This window comes from Eulemur rufifrons, chromosome 7 (assembly GCF_041146395.1).
Source record: "Eulemur rufifrons isolate Redbay chromosome 7, OSU_ERuf_1, whole genome shotgun sequence".
NCBI lineage: Eukaryota > Metazoa > Chordata > Mammalia > Primates > Lemuridae > Eulemur > Eulemur rufifrons.
In genome coordinates this window covers 156,449,879-156,471,910 of record NC_090989.1, presented here as the reverse complement: position 1 = coordinate 156,471,910, position 22,032 = coordinate 156,449,879, and the positions used below count along the sequence as shown (strand labels likewise).

At 58.4% G+C, this 22,032-nt stretch overlaps 3 protein-coding genes across 5 annotated transcripts; 2 read left to right on the top strand and 1 right to left on the bottom strand.

Moving 5' to 3' along the window:
* Positions 1–985: 985 nt before the first annotated feature.
* On the bottom strand, positions 986–6,602 carry ABHD14A (abhydrolase domain containing 14A). Of its 2 annotated transcripts, XM_069475790.1 has the most exons (6): positions 5,774–6,602; positions 4,058–4,123; positions 3,169–3,380; positions 2,878–2,993; positions 1,557–1,792; positions 986–1,341 (listed from the first exon to the last, which is right to left on the bottom strand). In XM_069475790.1, the coding sequence occupies exons 1-6, from the start codon at positions 6,071–6,073 to the stop codon at positions 1,159–1,161; spliced, it is 1,113 nt and encodes a 370-aa protein (XP_069331891.1). In that variant the 5' UTR covers positions 6,074–6,602; the 3' UTR covers positions 986–1,158. The 2 variants fall into 2 exon arrangements, with proteins under 2 accessions (XP_069331891.1, XP_069331892.1); XM_069475791.1 differs by lacking the exon at positions 4,058–4,123 and having other exon boundaries at positions 5,774–6,600.
* A 292-nt stretch (positions 6,603–6,894) lies between these two features.
* Positions 6,895–10,995, top strand: ABHD14B (abhydrolase domain containing 14B). The gene is made up of 4 exons (XM_069475792.1): positions 6,895–6,965; positions 7,834–8,072; positions 9,356–9,597; positions 9,953–10,995. The coding sequence occupies exons 2-4, from the start codon at positions 7,862–7,864 to the stop codon at positions 10,130–10,132; spliced, it is 633 nt and encodes a 210-aa protein (XP_069331893.1). The 5' UTR covers positions 6,895–6,965; positions 7,834–7,861; the 3' UTR covers positions 10,133–10,995.
* Positions 10,996–11,987: 992 nt separating this feature from the next.
* PCBP4 (poly(rC) binding protein 4) lies at positions 11,988–22,014 on the top strand. Of its 2 annotated transcripts, XM_069475787.1 has the most exons (13): positions 11,988–12,168; positions 18,245–18,389; positions 18,549–18,572; positions 18,680–18,712; positions 18,937–19,053; positions 19,280–19,411; positions 19,571–19,699; positions 19,917–19,991; positions 20,143–20,187; positions 20,265–20,328; positions 20,459–20,511; positions 20,599–20,768; positions 21,195–22,014. In XM_069475787.1, the coding sequence occupies exons 2-13, from the start codon at positions 18,309–18,311 to the stop codon at positions 21,481–21,483; spliced, it is 1,212 nt and encodes a 403-aa protein (XP_069331888.1). In that variant the 5' UTR covers positions 11,988–12,168; positions 18,245–18,308; the 3' UTR covers positions 21,484–22,014. The 2 variants fall into 2 exon arrangements, with proteins under 2 accessions (XP_069331888.1, XP_069331887.1); XM_069475786.1 differs by lacking the exons at positions 11,988–12,168; positions 18,245–18,389 and having other exon boundaries at positions 18,552–18,572; positions 18,680–19,053.
* Positions 22,015–22,032: the final 18 nt, after the last annotated feature.

The window sequence follows — 22,032 nt, the reverse complement described above, 5'->3', positions numbered from 1 at the left end:
CCTCTGGCCAAAGAGGCAGGCTGGGAGGGGAGGGGAGAAGTCCATTCCACCCCTCCTGGGGTTTCAGTCTTGGGCTGCTCACCCATAGATAACAAGGGGCAAACAGGCTTGGCAGTTCACCAGCAATGTTGTATTTTTTTTTTTTTTTTTCATGACAGAGACTCACTCTGTCACCCTGGGTAGAGTGCAGTGGTGTCATCTTAGCTCACTGCAACCTCAAACTCTTGGGCTCAAGTGATCCTCTTGCCTCAGCCTCCTGAGTAGCTGGGACTATAGGCACGTACCATGACACCCAGCTAATTTTTCTATTTTTAGTAGAGACAGGGTCTCACTCTTGCTCAGGCTGGTCTCAAACTCCTGCCCTCAAGCAATCCTCCTGCCTCGGCCTCCCAGAGTGCTAGGATTAAAGGCATGAGCCACGGCACCGGGACCACAGTGTTGTGTTAATTCTTTTCTTTTTTTTTTTATTTCAGCATATGATGAGGGTACAAATGTTTAGGTTAAGTATATTGCCCTTGCCCCACGTGAGTCAGAGCTTCAAGCGTGTCCATCCCTCAGCTGTGTTAATTCTTAAACCTCATTCCCCACAGCCATCTCTACATATCCTGCTTCCTTTGGCCCCAGGTTCCTGACTCCCCCAACTCAGCTGCTCAGACCCTGCATTTCCCACCAATCCCCGATCCCAGTGGTCATGCAGTAGTGATACATCCCTTTCCCAGCCTTGTGTGGCCAGGTGCTTCACTTATCCAAACTCATGCAATCCTGCAGCCACCCTCAGAGCCAGATGTTGCCATCATGCCCCTTTTACAGATGATGAAACTGAGGCAGAGTGGTGAAGGCAGACAGCTAGGAAGTGGTGCGGTCTTAGCCCTCTCAGGCTGCTGGAGCACACTCTGCAGTTCCCAGCCCCAAAGCAGTCCCAGGCTTGCCTCCCACTCCTGCCTCTCCCAAAGTATGCTAGGAAATGGCACCTGTCACACCCCAGGCAAGACAAATGCTTTTTTATTGTGTCTGTGAGATGAAATGAGAGGTCCTGGCTGGGTCTGACCCTCTGACCTCTGCCCTCCAATCCCAGGCGATGCCTCCCTGGTGCCGGGAGGGTTGTGGTCCAGACCCTTCAAGCTCAGGCCAGGCCTGGGCCCTGGGTAGTGGGTTAGTTCAAGGCAGATGGTCAAGGAAGGCAAGGAGGACGAGGTGGAAGTCTTGCGGCTTATGGAGGTAGCAGGCATGGCCTGCGTTGCGTAGCTTCACCACAGAGTGGTTGGGCAGGTGGCGGAGCTGCCGCAGAGATTCTCGAGCCAGGATGCGGTCCAGCTCTCCATACAGGATGAGGGTTGGAGTCTGGAAGCCAAGGCAAGGGGCTGTGACCCTGGGGCCTGATGAGGATCTGACCACCCCCAAACCACCTCCTTAGGAACCCTTCCCCAAACACCCCACCTCTTCCATCTAAGATGAGGGATAAAGCCATGTCCCTCCAGGTAAGACTTGAGTCCTGAACCCCATGACCCAAGCCAGGGACAGGGTGCCAGGACCCTTGAAGATCCTTCTCCCAGTACCTTCACGGCCCAGAATTGCTCCTGGGTGTAGTTCTGGGTGGAGGTGGGTGCGATGGGCACAAATCCACGTAGCTGGTGGTGGCCTCGCATCAGGAAGGGCAGGGCATAGCGTCCGCTCAGCGAGGGGCTCACCAACACGGCATTCCGCACCTCCAGGTCCCGCAGCACCTGCTCCAGCAGCCCTGCCCGCCCTGCTTCTGTGCTTGCCTCCTTTGAAGGCGCTGAGTTCCCAAAACCTGAGAACAGCAGTAGGCACCAGCTGAGGGGCGCTGCAAAGCAGCCCAGGACCGCATGGCACATGCTACCCCAAACCTCCTAGAAGCTACTTTTTCTAATGCAATAGGCCTGCTAGAAAAACATATCTTTCGTTCATCCTATTAGCAAAACTAAAAAGACTAAACAGCCAGTGTTGGGGAAGATATGGGGAAATGGGCATTTTCATACACGACTGATGGGAAAATGAATCTGTGTAGCCTTTTTGGAGGGTGAGGTAGTGTTTGTCAAAATTTTAAAATGTGTAGCTTTTGACCCATCAATTGCCCTCAATGCTACCCTAGAAAAATTAGTGACCACATGCTCAAAGAAGCATGTCCAAAGATGCTTCAGCTACATTATGTGAGCATTTCAACTGACACTGAAAACTCTGTAAGTCAACCTACATATCCACCAGTAGAGGACTGGCTGGATAAACCCTGAGCCTCCTTCCTATGGTGCACACCGAGGAGTTAACCAGCGGGTGGTTTGCAGGGACTGGCGTGATCCACGCAACATGGTGTCCCGGCAGAAAACCGAGCTGCAGATGGATTAGCTGAGCAGGAAGGACAGCAGTCCCCACGAGACAACCTGCATATTGTCTGTATCTGTGTATGGACATGCCCAGAAGAGGGTCTGGCACGCCCCAAACTGCTTGGAGAGGCAGAGAAATGTGACACCGGTCTCTGAGGGCTTTACTATTTTTTGATTTTTTTTCTTAATGACAAGAATGATAGCACAAATCATCTGTGTATTTAAAAACACAAAAAGCTACATAGTCTGTAATAAAAAGTATAGTGAGCCCCTGCCCCCCGACTGCTTGTGAAGTAAGTCATGTTTCTATTTGTTCTGTGACATACAACAATCTACACTGTGGTTTTCAAAGCAGGAAAAAAAAATACAGACTTTTTTGTGGTGCCATCTTGTGTTGTGACCTGCCACTGCTTGTCCAGACACTGGAGTCCTGAAGCTCCCAGCCACACCTTAGGCTTCCCTACCCCTCCAGTTCCCCCATCTGGGGGTAGCTGCTGCATCCTGCTTCCCTAGACCCTGGGGTGGGGGTGCTCACCTGGAAGGTCAAGGGCCACGGCCCGGTAGCCCCTCTGCGACAGCAGCTGCAGGGTGCCCAGCTGCTCCCACGTGTGGGAGTTAAAGGCCTTTCCGTGGAGTAGCACCACCTCCACCCTGCGGGCACACAGGGGAATATGTATCCTGGGGCCTGGGGGAAGCCACCGTTCTTTCTTCCTAGGCTTCTCCCACTGCCCTCCCAGTCCCTGAGCACCCTGAGTGAGACTGGGGTCCCACACAGGGACTCCCCTTGGGCCTAGTCCCTCCACTAGACCCTTTGGTCAGCACCCACCTGCGTGGCTGATGGAGTGGGAGCACCTCGCGGTAAAAGATGGGGGAGTTGCCAGGGGTGAGACCAGCCAGGACTGTGACATTGGGGTCTCCCCAGAGCCAGGAAGTCTGCTTAGGGAGGCAGGGCAGCCCCACATACAGTAGTAGCATGAGCAGCAGACCCAGGCCCAGCAGGGCTACTTGGGACCGGCTCATGAAGGTCTGTACCACAGTCTGGAGGAGGAGAGGAGAGGGAAAAGAGGCTGGGGCTCAGTCCCGACAATGATCCCCGGACCCTACCCCAAAACCCCACCCAGAATCCCCCAGCAGGAAGAGCTGCAGCCCTTGCCCCTTCCTTTGCTCTGGGCAAAGGTCTGAGGGTTCACACCCAACTACTCCACATGCCAGGGCATCAGATACCCTGCAGAGTTAGGAGGTGTCTCTGAGGTATCCCCTGGCACACAGCACACTCAGTGACCACCATCATCACTGTGGCAGCAAACCACTTCTGATCATCAAGTGACAGCAGGCCCTGGGCTTGGCCCTTCACATACGAAGGCTCACAGATCCACAAAGAACACTGGAGAGCAGATGTGACTATAGGTCTCTTACAGATGAGGAAATGGAAGCTCAAGGTAGCAAGTGGGGGAGCTGGGATTTGAACCTGGGGCTGGGCTCCTAACCACCAGGCTACACTTGGCTTGCCAAGGAGGAAAGGGCTGCGAGGCGATGGATGAACTGGAACCTTGCTGGTGGACAGAGTGGTGAGGACCATCAAGGGGACCTCCCACTCAGGGCGTGTTTGGAAATGGTTGTTTTTACCTTGCTACATGTAACACTGCTAAAATCGGAATGGATTTCGTAATCACATTGTATTTAATGGCCTACCCCAGTTGTATTAAGAGGCTCACAGAGAAGGTCCGTGATGGAGGAAATGCTGAGGCACAAGCAGGGGGCGCGGGAGGAGCATGGTGTACCTAGAAATGGAAAGGCAGCACGGGGCTGGAGAGATGAACGTCACCTCCCTGTTCCCATTCCTCACACGCAAACGGCCTCATGCCAAATGACCTGCTTCACGGACCCTTCAAGTCAGGGGCCTTTGCCAGCCCAGGGGACAGAACTCTGGACCCAGGACTCAAACAGGGCAGGTAGCCCTGGCTTTTGAGATTGCCACTTCCTGACTGTGTGTTTCGATTTGTCAGTAAAATGGGATAACCTTGTGGCTGCCCTCCCAAGCCTGCTGTGGGATTTAATAATACAGTGGACTTGACAAAGGGATGTCCCTGTCATTTCTTGGGCCTAGGATGAGCATGCCTGCCCCACCCCAGGATTCTAATAAACACATCTTTATTGAGCACCAACTGGGTACCAGGCTGAGCTAGGAGCTGGGGACCTGTCTTGGGCCCCACCCACCTCTCCAGGATGTTTTGGTGATGTTTCCCCAGCCTCCCACCCCAGGCTCTGGGGTCAGGTGGTACGGGTGGGCCCCAGTGGCATCCTCTCTGGTGCTTCTGGAAAAGCAGGAGCCTGGCGGCGGAACAGTGCACTCTTCTTCCACAGCCTCCGACATACACCTCCAACTGGGTGTTACTCCAGGTTCCCACCAGGTGGTGCATCCCCCATGGGACCTTTTCTATCTGTCTGATGGGGGTATCCCCGTGCCTCTCCTGGGATGGAGGGACAGGGCTTCAGCCATTGCCTTAGCAACCTAGGGTGCCACCAGGACTAGACAGTAGTAACAGGACTGCAGCCCAGGGCTTAATCTGCTCTATAGATGGTGGGGCTGAGGTAAACTGTGCCTACATTAGGTCACTGGAATATACACTGACAATGACACAGGTGTATACACTTGCACACAGGCAATGAGTCTTGCCCTCATACGCTTTGCTTTTGCACAAGCTATTCCCTGCATATACATGCAGCCTCCTTGCACACGCACTGGCCCATGCGCAACCAATCCTTTGTAATAATACCCTCTAAATCACGCACACAGTCAGGCATCAGGAAGGCAGACTGATGGAGGCACACATGCTTTCAAAACCACACACAGGCTAGGTATGTAATCCCAGTTCGCCTGTAATCCCAGCACTTTGGGAGGCCAAGGCGAGATGAGTGCTTCAGGCCAGGAGTTCGAGACCAGCCTGGGCAACATAGCGAGACCCCGTCTCTTAAAATAAAAAACAAAACCCACGACCACATGCAGATCCTCAGAAATACTCAAACACACAGTCATACGACCCTAAAACTACACACAAGCCAAACACATGCACACACAGGCAGACACACAGGTAGATACATACTCTCAAAGTCACATGCACACAGCAACAGAGTAGACAAACGCCGACACAAGCAGGCTGACATACTGAGGAACACACCCCCAGTATAAGTGCGCAGAAACACACGCTGACAGACACCACACAGACACACATATACACTCAGACCTCCGAGAACACACGCAGACACGTGCGCGCGCGCATACACAACACGCCAACACGCGCACACGCACTCTCGCCGCCCCAGCGCCCGCGGCTTCCACAGGACTCTGCTCCAGGGCACCGGGGCAAGGGGAGGGGCAAAGATGGCGGCCCTCGGGCAGCCTGCCGACCTCTCTCCCCGGGGACACTCACCGGGCCGACTGGGCGGGCCCCGCCCACGCGGAACCAGCAGCCGAACAGCGCCCCGACCATGGCACAGCCTTCGCCGCTCGGGCGGCTGCTCCCGCATTCGGCGGCGGGGAGCGCGGCCACGGGACGCGCATGCGCAGTCCGCAGCCGCGGGCCTGGTGCCCAGTTACCTAGCCAGCCCCGCGGCAGGGGTAGTGGGGGCGGCGCCCCGGAGCTCCGAGGCCCGTCCAGGTTTTCCAGGATGCTATGGGCCTGAGGGATGGTGGAAAGCCACCTGGCTTCATCCCCCCAGAACATCTTCATCCTCGCTCAGCTCTCTGGTCTGTCCGGGAGTTAAGGATAAGATCCACAGCATAGGGTTGTCATAAGTACATACTTAAGAACCGGTCAAGCCGAGAACAGTGTAGGGGCAGAGGCCTCTTTGTGTGAATGCCAGATATTGTCATGCAGCAGCGCCAGGTCTCAGCCCAGCCACTTCCCTGCGCACATACACGGTGGTGGGGGGGCTGCTGGCCTCCTTCACGTGTATTCATGGTACCTACCCTGGTCGGAGGTATGTGACCAAAGTCTGGTCTGTCCCAGGCTCAGGGCTCCGCGCGGCGACCAGCCCAGCAGAGGGAGGCTGTACGGAGCATGTCGGGTTTACTTCTTTTTGGTACCCTGCAGAGGTTGGCAACACCCAACTCACCCTACAGGCAGGAAACAGACTCGGAGGCATTGGGAAAACGATCAAGGCCACCTGGCTGGACACTGGCGGAGCCTCGCATTCAAACCTGTCGGACCTCAGCTCCGTGCCAGGGGCACAGCTCTATGCCAGCCAGACAACTCTGGCCCTGGGCGGTTCTGGCTGGGCATGAGGGGGATGGGGCAGGATGGGAGCAGCAGGGATGCGATCCCGAAGCAGCCCCCCTCCTCAAGCTGCGCCATGTCCATGTGGAGCAGGCCGTTGGTGGTTTCGGGACCGCACGGAGATCATGGGGCCGAGGGCTTGGGGAAACTGAGGCCACAGAGAGAACAAGGAGAGGGTTCAACGGCGCCGAGAGAGTCAGCGGCAGCTTGTGGCCGCAAGAGGGCGCCCGGGAACACGGCCCAGCCCCCGCCCCCGGGCTGGCCTCTTCCCTGCTTCCCTGTCCCGGCCCATCCGCCGCCCGCACTCGCCTGCCTCCGGTCTGCGCCAGTCCACGCAGCTCCCCAGGTACCCGGCCTGCACTCTCGACCCTCTCTTCCTCTCTCCAGTCAAAACCCACCCGCACCTACCCAAATCTTCCCATCTCGGATCCCCAGGTCCCATTGTTCGGGGCTGCCCCCACCCCCTCCCCGTGTCCCCTTCCAGACCTGGCGAGCCCGAACGGTGGTCGGCGGAGGAGACAGAACGAGCTGTGGCGGCACCCGTGACTGCGGTGTTAACGCGCTGGGCCCCGGCGGGCAGCGCGCTGAGTACGCCGCGTCCCTGGCGAGCCAGAACTCCAAAGCCCTCCCCCCGCTGGGCACTTTGGTTTCCGCCTCTGGAAAATGGGCTTTTTACCCCAACTTGGGCTCCCTCCGGCCTAAGGTGCCAACGCACAACAGTGCGTTGGGGAGGATGAGGTCGATAAGCGAAACCGCTGATTGAGCACTTACTATGTGCTAGGCATGCACATGCGTGGCCTCATTAAACCCATCAACCGCCTGGAGCTAGTACTGTTAAATTATCCCCATTTGTACAGGACAGTAACGATGAGAGCAGCAATCGTAACGGGAGCCCCACGTTTTGAGTTCTTACCATCAGCAGGCACCCTCACTGTTGTTATTTTTTTAAGACTCTTAATTAAATTCCTAATTCTTGAGGTAGACTTTATTGTTCCCATATTGCAGTGGAAGGAGCTGAGGCCCAAGGTTACACAACTGAGTGGCAGAGGCAGAAATAACACCTAGGTCATCCTGACTCCAAAGCATGTTCCTAGAGTTCTGGAAGCCTCCTGGAGGCCTCCCTGCTGCTCCCCACTCCCCTCTCTGTGGCAGCCTCCCTGCTCCACCTGGGCAGTTGTTCTGTGGCCTCTCATCAGCCTGGCTTTGAACCACAGGCACTTGATCAGCACGGCAGCAGCAGGTATGGCGGCCGGCGTGAAGCAGAGCGAGGGCACCTTCCAGGTGCAGGGCCAGAGCCTCTTCTTCCGAGAGGCACGGCCCGGCAGTGGGCAGGTCCGCTTCTCTGTGCTGCTGTTGCATGGTATCCGCTTCTCCTCCGAGACCTGGCAGAACCTGGGTACGCTGCACAGGCTGGCCCAGGCTGGCTACCGCGCTGTGGCCATTGACCTACCAGGTACTTCAGGGGCAGGCTTCTGGGCAGGGGCTGGGGAGGCTTCACTGGGAACCCAGGGCTGGGGCCCTGGGAGGACTGGGAGGACATAGGCAGGCTGGGTCCGGAGTTTGACAGAGTTCATTGCACACTGCAAGGACCTTTGAGCTTTTCCAGTCTTGACCCAGATATGGTTTGGACACTGCCCAGCTGCTCCTAACTATTACCGGGCACTGTCTCAGCTAACTATTACCGGGCACTGTCTCAGTGTCTCCGAGCCTGTGTCCTCAACTGCGATGGGAGGTAACCGCACTCACGTTTGGGGCAGGCTCTAGTGAGAATGGAATGAGATTATCCACGAGTGTAAGTAGCCAGTACCTGATACATAGTAATTGATGTTCAGCCAGTTGGAAGTAAAATACTTTCACTGAGCTATAACCACAGGCTGTTGGAGCCCTGAATAGTGAGACCTGAGTCTCCTGGGGGATTGGGGGACAGGGCCTGGTGGGTGGCAAGGCCCCCAGTTGTGATCCCATATGCAAAGCCCTGAGCTGGGCTCTGGGGGATGTGGGGGCAGCGCCCAGACTGCCTATTATAACCTGGACCGCCGGTCTCAGCCCTTGGTGGAAGGGGCAGCATGGTTGATCTGACCCTCTCACCAGCCAGGGCTGGTGTGGTTTCAGGGCCCAAGGGCAGGCGTCCAGCCTGGACGGGACTGGTTACAACAGTGGTTTGGGCTGAGCTTTAGGGCAACGGTCTTGAGCTAATCTTGATGGTGAAGGTGGGATGGACTGACTGAAGTGGGGGGTGGGTATGAGTGCAGAACCAGCCCCTCAGCCTCTGTCCTTGAGGAACCCACCCTGTGCCAATCCAGGGCCAGGTGCCTTTTAAGCAGTTAATTTTCACAACAGTCTTAACTGGCAGATACTTTTGTTATCCCCTTTTAACAGATGGGGAAACTGAGTAGCTGAGAGAGAGCTGAGGAGGACTTACCCAAGGTCATATGGACAGTAAATGGATAACTGGGACTTGGATCCAATCCTGTTGGATGTCAGAGCCTGATTCTTTCCAGGACACTGTTACTCCTGGGAGAGATGGGCCCAAACATGAAGAGAAATGCCTCATGCTTGCCACAATGTGATAGATCGAGGCTGCTGTCAGAATAAACTTGGGCACACTGGGTGTTAACAGGAACCTGGGCACAGAGAGATTGACTCAGGAAGGCTTCCTGGAGGAAGGGATCTTCTTTCTCTTGTTTTCCCATTCACTGCCCTGGTCTTGTCTCTCCCACACCTGAATCCCTGCAGGTCTGGGGCGCTCCAAGGAAGCAACAGCTCCTGCCCCTATGAAGGAGCTGGTCCCTGGCAGCTTCCTGGCAGCTGTGGTAGATGCCTTGGAGCTGGGCCCCCCAGTTGTGATCAGTCCGTCGTTGAGTGGCATGTACTCCCTGCCCTTCCTCATCGCCCCTGGCTCCCAGCTCCGGGGCTATGTGCCAGTGGCCCCCATCTGCACTGACAAAATCAATGCTGCTGACTATGCCAGTGTGAAGGTACTCCTGTGTGGGAAGCTGAGATGCCCTGGCTGGGAGCAAGGAAGGCTCCATCCCTGGGCCTTTCTCATCTGGGGGCTGGGTAACCAAGGGTGTCTTCTGGGAGGAGGTCACCACTAAGCTCCACCCTTTTTGTTTACTTAGCAGATTACTGTGCCAGGCCCTGTGCTAAACTGTGTGCTGGGGCAGACACCAATCTGTGGCCCCACCCACTGGGCCAGCTTGTCTCTCCTCCTCATTTGGCGTGGCCCAAGGGAGAGACTGAATTGGTGGGGAGGGCTGGAGCTGGCCTCCAGGAGGATGGGGCTGGTGTGTCGGATTCCTGTTCACTCTGCCCTCCCTTCCTTTCTCTCAGACTCCAGCTCTGATTGTATATGGAGACGAGGATCCCATGGGTCAAACTAGCTTTGAGCACCTGAAGCAGCTGCCCAACCACCGGGTGCTGATCATGAAGGGGGCGGGGCACCCCTGTTACCTGGACAAACCCGAGGAGTGGCATACAGGGCTGCTGGACTTCTTGCAGGAGCTAGCATGAGGCCCTGCACTGCTGAGGGGGGTGGGCTGCCTGCCTACCTTGAGGTGTCTCTCTCTCTCTCTCTCCTCCATGGGCTCTGGCTCGTCATGCACGTGCAACAGGTGTGTCTGTCTATGTGTCTTTCTGAGTTCTTTTGGGGTGTGTCTTTTCTGCTTCTTTCTCTTGCAGTGATGGACTGATGAACTAAAATCAAGAGGAAAGACTCAGGAATCAAGGGACGCGTAATCTGGGGAGGGTAATCCTTCTGTGCTAGGCTTGCTGGGCTTCCCCTTCCACCCCCTCCTCCTCCTTCAGCTGTCCTGCAGGTCAGTCACTCCCCCAACACACACACTTCTCCACCTCTTTTAGGCCACAGATACATACATGCCCACATGCGTGCTTACACTTTTAGAAGCTATCTATGTTCCCAAATATGACCCTTCACTTGGGAGCAGCTGCATAGGTACATGTAACCCTGGACTGACATGCACATTCTCATGTGCAGTTGTGCATCACATGCACATACACACATGCCTCCACACAAACACTCGCACTTCTAACCATGCAGCACCTCACTGGCTGGGAAAGTGGGGACCCCATGGGCTGGCCCTTGCAGGAGACCCTTTTGCCAGGTTTAGGGTGTGGCTAGCCCTGGATTCTACTCAGGTTGCAGCTGGCCCCAGCCCAGAAATGCCCTACAGAAGGGAAGGGCCACCTCTCTGCCTCTCAGTTCTTGCTTTTCCCTTTCCTTCTGGATGCTCCACACCTCCTGGGGTTATCAAGCCTGGATCTTCTCAGCCAAGCTTGTTTTCTGCTGTGAGGTTTGGGGGTGGGGGTGGGGAGACAGAGAGTGGAGGTCGGTGAAATAAAGTGATGCAATTAGACCCCACAGGCTCTTGCTGTTTCCAGAGCGCCGCCCCTCCCCCACCCCCTGGGACCAACACTGTGGGCCCCTCCCCCACCCTGGTGGGACCAGATGGTCCCCCTGCCCTTTGTCCACAGGCCAGATGGAAAGGAAGGGAGATTGGATTCCCCTCCCCACCCACACACACCCAGGTGCCAAGACACTCAGTTGTTGGGGGAGGTGGAGGTCAGTGAGACCAGGCTGAGCCGATTACAGAGGGGGGGAATATTTGCTCCCCAGGGGGGCTCCCCGGAGGACTTGGGAACAGCTCAACTCCTCCTCCCACTCATCCCTTCCCTGGTAAGGGACTCTAGGGCGCCCATCTCTTGCAACCCTAACCCAAAAAGGAATTCTGGAGGTAGATTTGGGGGAATCGCGGGGCGGGGTGCACCAGGGACACACGGCTCCCAGGCCCCTCCTCCAGCTGGTCCGGTAACCTGTCCTACGCGGACAAGGGCCGGGCGGTGCGGAGCTGTGGGCGGCTGACGGGCACGGGTCTGGGTGGGCGACAGCCCAAGCGGTGGATGGCGATGGCGCAGGATGGAGGAGAGCGGGGAGCTGGGCGGGGCGGAGGGTCGAAGCCAGAGCTCCAAGGGACCCGGGCCGGGAGCGAGGCGGGGCCGGGTGGCGCTGGGGCGAGGCCGAGATGGGGGTGCAGGGGGCTCGGCAGAGACGCGGGGCGGGCGGCCCGGGCCGGAAGAACTGGCCTGGCCGGAGGGGAGCTGCACGGGGCGGAGCGTGGCTGGGGCCCGCGCTTCAGGCCGGACGCCCCTGCCCCCCACTCCCGGGGGCTCTGGGAGCTGCAGGGGAAGGGTCTCCCGAGCCCTCCCGGAAGCGGCCGCCGCTCGGGGCGCACCGCGGCGCGCGGGGCGGGGCGGGTGGCTGCGGCACTGGGGCGGCTGGGGCGGGCCCGCCGCGCTGTAATCGGATCCGGGGAGGGGGCGGGGAGGGGCCGGGCCGGGCGGGCCGGGGGGTGGGGGGGGCGCGGAGCCGGGCTCCGGGCCGGCCGGGCTCCGCGCCTGTCAAACCCCTCATTGTTCGCAGCTGATGTCACTCGCAGTTGTGAGCGGCCGCCTCTCCCGGGGACAATGTGGGACTGAGCGGCCCAGCCGCTGTGCCGCCGCCGCCGCCGCCGCAGGACAGCCCCAGCGAGGTAGGGCGCGGGCCGGGCGGGGCACGGCGGGCCGCGAAGTTTGGGGGTTCGCCTGGGGGTGGAGAGCCCGCGCCCAGATCCACGGGCTGGGGTCCTGGGTTTAGGGGACTGGGAGACTGCGAGGAACATGTTCCTTGTCCTGTACGGCCAAGGCCTGCACAGGTGGGGGGCGCTGGTCTGCCAGAGGAGCCCCCAGCACCAGGGAGGGGCTTCCTGGACCTTAGATCCCCGATTTGAGGCCCCATCCCACTCACTGTTTTGTGTTTTGGGCCTGCTCTTCTCTTGACCTCCTGCCCTGGTTCTGGTTCTGCTCCTCTCTGCCCCCATCTGCCATTCCCCTGCAGCTCCTGCTGGGCACACACCCCTTCCCATTCTCTGCGGTCCTTGGGGGAGCCAGACACAGACCTCCAGGCCACGGGTGTATGGAAATGACAGTAGGGGGCTCAGAGTGGTCCCTCTTGCTCTGTGACTCTTCAACCCTTCAGCTCTGACCTAGCTTCTTGCCAGGAGTCCTCGGGGCTGGAGTGGGGGTGGGGGGCTCTGCTACTCACTTCAACCGAGCCCTCATGCCTGCCTGGCCAGGAGAGGGAGGTGCTGGCCTCCTACTCCACTATCCCTGGCCCGCCATCTTGAGACCTGTGGCACCCAGTGCCCCACCCGGCCCCAGCACCCAAGGGAGTGGTCTTCAAGGTGATGTACGCAGGGCCAGTTGCTTTCCTCCTTCCAGAATGTGGGGCTCTGGGTCCCCACCAAGCCCAGGATGATCACCTTCATGCTGGACCAACAGGGTATGTGTCCCAGGGGCCCTGCTTCCCCCACAAAGAGCTCTTAGACACCATAGACTCCCTAGGAGCTGAGCTCCAGCGCTCACTGTTCCCTGGGATCACCCTCGTTGCCTCAGGTCCAGTACCTAGGACCCTATTCTTTCCTCATCTGAAAATCCCCTAGCCCTTCCAGGTCCTGGAGCCCCTTCAACCTCCAAGGTGCCCCCATCCCAGCCCCCACCCCCAGCCTTCATCAGCATGCAAGCTCAGGCTGCCCAAACACAAGGGGATTGTTCTCCTTGCATGCTCAGGGTGGGGGGCTGGGAGCAGGCGGCCCACACACCCTGGCAGGCCCAGGCCACTGGGAGGCTGGCTTGCCCCACCCTGTGTCCCCAGACAGGCTCTGTCCAGCCTCCCTACTCCCATCACTGCCCCCCTTCCAGCCTGTGTCACCATTGCCCAGTGGCGCTGACCCCTTGGGGAAAGAGATCTAAGCTGCACAGGTAGACCTTTGGAAGAATCCAGCTTTGCGACTTGCCTCCCCTGTAGCCTTACAAACAGTCTCCTTCCTCTCTGGGCCTCAGATTCCTCTCTTGATTGGTGAGGCCCTTCCAGCTGTGACAGGCTGAGCCTGACTCGACTCTGAAACCTACCCCACCCCCAGCTCTTCTAGCCCCCCTTCCCCATGGGGAGACCCACTCCGGCCCCCCAGAAATCCCAAAGTACAGCCCAAATCCGACACCCCAGTGACATGCCTGGAGAGCCCCTCGACCTGGAAAAACAGCGGGAGCAGAGGCTGGGGATGCTGCGGGAGGAATTAGGAATCTGGTCCAGGCAGATCCTGGCTCTGCCCGTGTGGCTGGTCCCTCACGCTCCGAGTCTTCTCACCCTACCCTCATTACTCCTCTGGGACCCTGAGCCCCATCTTCAGTCCCAAATGCCCCCAGGCTCTGTGAGCCCTAACTCTTCTCCCTGCACACTGAGCCTGGTCCTGCCTCAAATTTCCTATCTTTCTGGAGCTCTGTGTTTAGTGGAAGACAGGCCCAGGAATACCAACTGGGACTCCTTTAAGTTGCTGTCATATCTCTGGGGAGCACAGAGGCCTGAGTGGTTATATCTGACTTGGAAGGTTAGGGAGGGCTCCACAGAGGAGGTGGCCTTTGAGAAGGATTTTGACAGAGAGTGGGGAGGATGGGCATTTTGAGCTGGTATCAGCCTGGGCAAAGGCCCAGAGGCCTGGAGGTGCTAGGCGTGTTCTGCAGCCTGGTGTGTGTGGAGGATGGGGTGGAGATGAGACAGGAGAAGTTGGCAGGGGCCAGATCCTGAAGGGCCTTGATTGCCTGTTCATGGATATCAGGCTTTATTCCTTGGGCACTGGGGAGCCATGGGTGGCTGTTGAGCAGCAGAGTAAGCATACAGCGTTTAGCATGCAGAATAGAAGCTAGAGACCTTTCTCAATTAGGTGAGATGGTGAGGGGGGGCTGTGGTCTTTCACCTGGATCCCAGTCTGGACCTGGGCCTGCCTTGGTTTCCCTTGGCTATGAAGACTCTTGGGGACCTGCCTAATGATGCTGTAAAGAGGCTGTAGCATTTCTGGCACCTGCCAGCTTGTCAGAGCTTGCCCTCCTGCCTGGCACTTTGTCTATGAAACAGACGTGAATCAAGAAACTAGAGGCTGGAGTTTGTGGACCCCAGGATGTGCCCCTGCAGGCTTCTCTTTCCCTTCCCCCCAAAACTGGGTGTGATTGGCCTTCCTGGGAGGCTGGAAGGCTAAGAGGCTGGGCACATGGGTCTGAGGATGCTGGGCAGTTCTTGTGTAGGCCTGTGGAATCAGGAAGGGTGAGCATCTCCAGAGAATGGGCAGGGGAGTCAGCAGCCCTCAATGCTCATCCCCCCCCACCCAGGCCCAATGCCCACCCCCCTGCCACACCCTCCCTCACTTGATGCTCTGAGCCATTCCCTGTCATCACTGGGTGTGGCTAGCATGGTTGCTGTGGGAGTGGGAATAGGAGGAGGAGGCTGCTAGGTTGGGAGCTGGGGGTGTTGGGGGATGTGAGATACGGAGTGAAGCTGTAGACTGGACCCCTGCCCCTCCCCAGCCCAGGTGGGTCCACGGGCCCTAGCTGGTCCAGACACTGGCCAGCAGAGCCAAGGGAATCCCCCAAGGGGCGGGCCAGTCTACTTGAGTCGCCTGGCCCCAGGAGCCCTCCCCTCGCCTGGATTGTTCTTGCTCCAGAACAAAGCCAGGGTGGACACTTGATCCCTGCATGTGGGGGGAGCTGGCTAAGCCCCCAGCCCTTTGATTGGGCAGCTGTCATGGGAGAGAGACAGCTGGGGGGGAGGGGCAGGAAGGGGGCAGCCGCCATCGCTTACACAGCTGTCACCCCCCCCACCCCCTCCAGCCTGAGTGGCAGAAAGCCAGGGACAGAAGGAGTGGGCACTAGGTCTGGGGAGGGGGCCCAGGGAGCAGGAGGGAAAGCCTGAGGTCAGGGGCCTGGCCTGAGCTTGGTATGTTCTGCCAGGGAGCCCTGCTGACCAGAGGGGGCTGGGCATCCTCGGAGGTGAGCTGGAGGTCAGTGTGGCATGATGTGTGGCTGCCACGTGGGTGGCCCGGCAGAGACCCAGGGCCCACCAGACTGGAGCAGCAAATAACTCCCTAGAGCCCCGGTGAGGGCAGTGGGAGACAGTAGTGCCTAATGCGGCTGCTTGTTCTTCGGGCCCTAGGAGAATAATTTGGAAGACATGGATCAGGACCCCTTGTTCTCTCCTAAAGATAGGAAAGACCTTGAGGGTCTCTCAGAACAGGAAGGGCACAGAGAGACCAGCAACTCTCCCTTGACCCTTACCCCCAGACATACATAGTACAGGTAAGCAAACCAAGGTCCAAGTCAGGTGAGGGCCTGGCCAAGGTCACCCATTGGACTTGGGGCAGTGGGTCTCTGCTGCAGACCTAGGCATTGTTTTCATGGCAGAAATTCTAGTTCTGGCCATGTTCCAGCCCTCCTGGCCCATTTTTTTCTGGAGCCAGCATGGAGATAGCATGGAGACAATACCAGATGTCCCATTGGTTACCACCCCAAAGGGGTCCTTGAGCCTCAGAAAATTTTGCAGCTTAAAATTGAGGCTCTGGACATATTGCTAGTCCTTTCCAAACAGGACCCATGTCTACTGACCTGGCAGGGGTCTCAGAGACTACTAAAGCCCTGTCCTCACTACAGAAGAGCCCATCCTCCAGGAAGAGGACTAACAGACCCAGACAGGAGCACGTTGAAAGGGGAGGCAGATGAGGCCTGGGACAGCCCTGCACTAGCTAGCAGGACCCTGCCATGCCCCACCTCCCTGTGACCTTGGGCAGGTTACCGACCCTTTCCAGGCATCAGGTTCCTCTTCTGTGCAGTGAATTCATCTGCTCAGCTAACCGGTATGTTCTGAGCACCTTCTCTGGCCTGGCTCTGAACTGAGCACTGAGGACATAAGGAGAAGGCAGTCTTGGCTCCCACTCTAAGGGGTTCCTGGGCTTGGGCTTGGCTGTCCAGAGAGACAGAAACCAAGCACGTCATCACAAGTGCTTTGATGGGGGGAAGTGCAGGCAGCTGGGGGAATGTCTAGCAAGGGCAGCCAGCACGAGGCCAGCCAGGATGCTCAGAGAGCACAGTCCCCGCATCCACTGCTGATCTCCAACCTCTGGATGAGCCTACGGCAGAACTCAAATGGAAGGAGGAGCAGGTGCCGGGGGAGGTGCTCAGGGGACCAGAGTTGTCACCCCCATTGGATAGATGAGGGAATGGAGACGTCATGCCATACAGTGGCTTGCTTAGCCTCCTGAGAAAGAGCCAGACTGGAAGCCCCCTTCCCACTCCATGTTCAAGCTCTGGCTAGCAAGGGGAGTTCAGAAGAGAGCATTGGACAGAGCTCCATGCCCTTGACCATCACGTCAGGATGGGTCAAGTGCCGAGGACGAAGGTGTCCAGAGGCCTCCCGAGTGCTCCAAGCCCAGCACACTCATCCTTTGCCCCCACAGCCTCCCAGGCAGAAGGAATTTGCAGGGTTAGGGCTTGGTCTTGGCCCACACTTGGCACCAGTTGGTCCCACTCCCTCTTTTCCTCCTTGGGTTCTGGTCCCCCAGTGAGCTCCCCATCAAGGCTGAGCCATGGCAGGAGACAGCCGCTGAGGGAGAGAGATTTCCAACCAGGATTAAGGTTCAGGATTAAGTCAGGGCATGAAAAGGGGTCGAGTGGGGAGGGCTGGCGGCTGAGCTAATCCCAGCAGCTAATCTCAGGCTCCGCCTTCCTCCATCAGTTAATGGCCTTGACATTCCCGCAGCCCAATCCCTTTCTTACCCATCACCCAGTTCCAGGGAGAGGTGTTCCCTCCATTTTATGAGTGAGGAAATTAGATTCAGCGTCCAAGTGACTTGTTTCTGGTACAGTAGAAAGTGTTCCAGGCTGGGAATATGGCCAACCTGGACACTTCTTACCTCCTGTTCCCAGGGCCATTCTCAGCACGTAGGAGAGAGACTGGAAACCACTGTGCAGACTGCTGGTTCCCGACACCCCATCCCCCGCCCCGCAGCCCAGTACTGAATGAATCCTGCCCAGAGCTGTCTGCAGGGGTCCTCTGCTCTAGTGACCTCTAGTAGATGGGGCCTCTGGTGGGGGAGCTCCCAATAACCCCCTCAGGTCTTTGCCAGCCTGAGGGAAGGCAGGGGGCCTAAAGCCTTACCATTTTTGAGGCTACCCTCCCTACAAGACCTGCCATGGCTGCTCTAACTTCCTCTCCAGCTGCTCCTCCATGCTCTAGCCAGTGGGCACTGGCTCTAGGCAGTGGGTCCCTGGACTTGACCTCGTCTTGCTTGGAGTAATCTTTTACCCTTAACTCCACCTTCAAGGCCCGATCCACAGAGGTCCCCTCTCCCAAGAGGTTAGAGAGGAGGCTCTCCTCTCTGGGCTCTCATGGTCTTTCTAGTTAATTCTTTCTTTTAATGTAACAGAAGGGAAGGATACTCATGGCCTAGGTACCCACCATATAGTGCTTATCTCACTTTAATTCTTATAACTCTCTGGGGATAGGACTCGGTATCCTCTTTTACAGATGAGGAAACCGAGTCTCAGAAGGGTTACATGACCTGTCCAGGATTATACAGCTAGTGAGATACTCACAGGCACATTGGCCAGAGGGACATTTAGCGTTCGAGGTCCATGCAGTCTCCCTTCTCTGGGAGTTTGGCTAGCCTGGCTCTGGGGTCCCCACGCAAAGACAGAGGCAGAATGAACTGGGCTCCTCTCTAACCCCTCTTTCACTGCCTCTGCCAGAGCCGGCCAGGCCACAGCGTGGACACACTCCCAGGTCACTGTGGCCCCAGCCCCGCCTGACAGGATGAGTGGCTCAGATGCGGGGCTGGAGGAGGAACCAGAGCTCAGCATCACCCTCACGCTGCGGATGCTGATGCATGGGAAGGTGAGTGGCTGGGGGGCATAGAGGGCGTGGAGGGCGAGGCAAGGCTGGGACAGTATGAGTATGATCTCAGGTGTCCTGTTTTCTGTGCACCCCCTGCCTGGGTGGGGGGCCAGGCCTGGGGCACTGGTGCCCATCTGACTACTGTCGTCTTGTTTGCAGGAGGTGGGCAGCATAATTGGGAAGGTAGGTGCCAGTTCTGCTCTGTACGTCCCCTTCCACCTGAGGCCTTAGCCCAGGGAAGCAGGTGACGGCTGCTCTGGTTAAGAGTGGTTCTGTTTTGTCTTCTGCAGAAGGGTGAGACCGTAAAGCGAATCCGGGAGCAGGTGAGGCTGGAGTGTGGGGGAGGAGCCCAGGGCACCTGATGTGGAGGGGAGATCCCTGCCCCACCTTCTCCCTGAACCCCTCCATCTGGGCTGACCAGTGCGTGCCCCAGAGGGTGGTGGTTTCGAGCCTTGGCTGGGGCCTAGTGAGTGGGGCAGGCAGACAGGTTCCTGGTGAGGGAGCGAGGAAGGTGCCCCACTGCCCGGCCCTCGTTCTGTACCTGCAGAGCAGTGCCCGGATCACCATCTCCGAGGGCTCCTGCCCTGAGCGTATCACCACCATCACCGGGTCTACAGCAGCCGTCTTCCATGCGGTCTCCATGATCGCTTTCAAGCTGGATGAGGTCCGTGGCTGGCCAGGGTGGGAAACCTGGGGTGGTTCCCTGGGAGGAACATGACTCCAACTCCAGATAGTGGCTGTGGGAGGGGGGGAGTCAAGCCCAGGGCAGTGTTCCCTTGGGCTGGGACTGGGGAAGGGGTACCCTACTCATCCCTCAGCAGGGAGGTGCTTGAGGAGGGGCGGGGTGTAGCAGGAGTGTGCACGGCCAACCCACCATCTCCCTGCCCCAGGACCTTTGTGCCGCTCCTGCAAATGGTGGGAATGTCTCCAGGCCTCCAGTGACCCTGCGCCTTGTCATCCCTGCCAGCCAGTGTGGCTCACTGATTGGGAAGGCTGGCACCAAGATCAAGGAGATCCGAGAGGTGAGGGGAAAGGGATACGACCCAGAGGGAGCCACACCCTCCCGTGGTGAGAGGGGAACTGGACTTAGGGCTTCCTACCCCCTGGGAAGCTCTGAACCTGGGTAGCTCTTTTCTGGGCCTTGGGAGCAGCCAGAAGTAGCCCCCATTCTCTATTTGCAGACTACAGGTGCCCAGGTACAAGTGGCAGGGGACCTGCTCCCTAACTCCACAGAACGCGCTGTTACTGTGTCTGGGGTGCCCGATGCCATCATCCTGTGTGTGCGCCAGATCTGTGCTGTTATCCTGGAGGTGCTGCCCTGGGGCAGGGAGTGGGGGGCAGGAGATGGGCCCTGGGCCTGCCTTGTGAGGCACCCCCAACCTTATGCATGTGACACCAGGTGGGACAGTGGGGGGCTGCAGGGATGCATTTACCTGAGGGTTGTGAGGGCCTTGAGGCTACCTGGGCACCTGGGGGCTAGTGGGCCAGAGAGGGTCCTGACAGAGCCTCCCCGTTTATGTCTTCCAGTCCCCACCCAAAGGAGCCACTATCCCATATCATCCCAGCCTCTCCCTAGGTACAGTCCTTCTCTCTGCCAACCAGGTGAGGGGAACAGCAGAGCGGTGGGAAACATTCCCGGAGATGGAGGAGGGCATGGAAGAAGGAATTGGGGGTCCAGGGATGGGGGAAGGAGTGACTTTGGCTGCCCTAACCTGTCACAGTAACCCCCTTTTCACCCATTTTGTCCCTGTAGGGCTTCTCTGTCCAGGGTCAGTACGGGGCTGTGACCCCAGCTGAGGTGAGTGACCTACAGCCCAAGGCATCCCTTCTGAAACCAAACCTCCTCTGACCTCCGACCCCTCTTCTCTGGCACAGGTCACCAAGCTCCAGCAGCTCTCGGGCCATGCGGTCCCCTTTGCCTCTCCCAACGTGGTGCCAGGTAAGCAGCCCCTGCAGGAGGAGGCAGGGGCAGGTCTCAAAAGGGCAGCCCCCCCGCCCTTCCAGGGGGAATGGAAATGAGGATGCGGAAAAGGCCCAGAATCACACTCAATCCCTCTTCTCCCGCTCAGGACTGGATCCCGGCACACAGACCAGCTCACAGGAGTTCTTGGTTCCTAATGACGTGAGCAGGGAATGGGGTGGCTGGAGGGTGGGTAGGGGCCTGGGGGTCTGGACCTTGCCCAGGGTTTGAATTCCGCCCTCCCCCTAGCTGATTGGCTGCGTGATCGGGCGCCAGGGCAGCAAGATCAGCGAGATCCGGCAGATGTCAGGGGCACATATCAAGATTGGGAACCAAGCAGAGGGCGCTGGCGAGCGGCACGTGACCATCACTGGTTCTCCGGTCTCCATCGCCCTGGCCCAGTACCTCATCACTGCCTGGTGAGCCTGGGGTGGGTGGTGGGGGTGGAACAGGTCATGGGGCTCAGGTGCCCAAGAAAGGCAGGAGTGGGCGGGGAGAGCTGGCCTCCTTTCTCTGTCTGGGCCCGTCCTCTGCCTCCCCAGCCCTGTGCCATTTCCCCACGGTCTTCTACTTAACTCACCCCTGTTTCCCCGCCTTCTCCCTCCATCCCTCACGTCCTCTTTCCCCATTGCTGTTTCTTTGGCCTGCCCATGTCTCCCCTCACCCCTTACTGTGTCTGCTTGTCCTTTCTTCACTTCCTCACCTTCCCCTCAAACATATCCACCCCACGTCATTGTTCTCCCTTCAGTTCCTCTCTCCTGTCTTTCATCTGACCTCACGCCCTGTATCTGCCCCCATTGCCCCACTCTCACTTCTACTTTCCCCTTCATCTCCCCTCTCTCCAGTCTAGAGACGGCCAAGTCTACCTCTGGGGGGACGCCTGGTTCGGCCCCCGCAGACCTGCCCGCCCCCTTCTCGCCGCCCCTGACAGCCCTGCCCACAGCTCCCCCAGGCCTGCTGGGCACACCCTATGCCATCTCCCTCTCCAACTTCATCGGCCTCAAACCTGTGCCCTTTTTGGCTCTACCACCTGCCTCCCCAGGGCCGCCTCCGGGCTTGGCGGCCTACACTGCCAAGATGGCAGCAGCCAATGGGAGCAAGAAGGCTGAGCGGCAGAAATTCTCACCCTACTGAGGCTGGCTGAGGCACAGGCAGGGGCAGGCAGGACCACCAGCAGGGGGCTGCCTCCGCACCCTACCCGCCCGAGGAGACTCCAGCCTGGGGTCCCAAGCGCCGCTAATGCCCAGAAGCATGGATGCACCCCCTACCCTGCCTCGGTCTATGGGAGTTCCTCCTCTCAGAGTGGCGGCAGTTTCTGGCCCAGGGTTCTCAGAGCCGCGGCAGCCCCAGGGCAGGGGGCCCCACCCCTCAGCTCTGTGCTTGGATACAGGGAGCAGCCAGGGGCCTCCCTAGTGACCGCACCATAGGGGGGTGTCACTCATGCACTCCCCATCCCTTAGGGCTTCCCGGCCTACTGCGCCCCTGTGGGAGTCAGGGAGGAGGGATGGGGTGGCTGGGGCCACGCTTCTCTCCCCACCACCTGCAGATTCCTGCTGCTTCCACTGATACCCTTTTGACTGGAATGGACTGGCTGGGCTTGTCAGGGGGCGCCCCAAGAGGGGGCACTGCCGGGTGGCTGGGGAGTGGCATGGGGGCAGGGGCCCAGTTCTCGGCAGCAGACAC

Bases quoted from the DNA above. Each gene is read 5' to 3' on its own strand.
- ABHD14B (XM_069475792.1), top strand. From the start codon at position 7,862: ATGGCGGCCGGCGTGAAGCAGAGCGAGGGCACCTTCCAGGTGCAGGGC. The intron at 8,073-9,355 runs GTACTTCAGGGG...GAATCCCTGCAG, and splicing joins TGTGGCCATTGACCTACCAG to GTCTGGGGCGCTCCAAGGAA. The intron at 9,598-9,952 runs GTACTCCTGTGT...CCTTTCTCTCAG, and splicing joins CTGACTATGCCAGTGTGAAG to ACTCCAGCTCTGATTGTATA.
- ABHD14A (XM_069475790.1), bottom strand. From the start codon at position 6,073: ATGAAGATGTTCTGGGGGGATGAAGCCAGGTGGCTTTCCACCATCCCT. The intron at 3,381-4,057 runs GTGAGCCTCTTA...CTCCTCCTCCAG, and splicing joins CTCCATCACGGACCTTCTCT to ACTGTGGTACAGACCTTCAT. The intron at 1,342-1,556 runs GTACTGGGAGAA...CTTGGCTTCCAG, and splicing joins AGCAATTCTGGGCCGTGAAG to ACTCCAACCCTCATCCTGTA.
- PCBP4 (XM_069475786.1), top strand. From the start codon at position 18,751: ATGTGGAGGGGAGATCCCTGCCCCACCTTCTCCCTGAACCCCTCCATC. The intron at 20,188-20,264 runs GTGAGTGACCTA...TCTCTGGCACAG, and splicing joins GGGCTGTGACCCCAGCTGAG to GTCACCAAGCTCCAGCAGCT. The intron at 20,329-20,458 runs GTAAGCAGCCCC...TCTCCCGCTCAG, and splicing joins CTCTCCCAACGTGGTGCCAG to GACTGGATCCCGGCACACAG.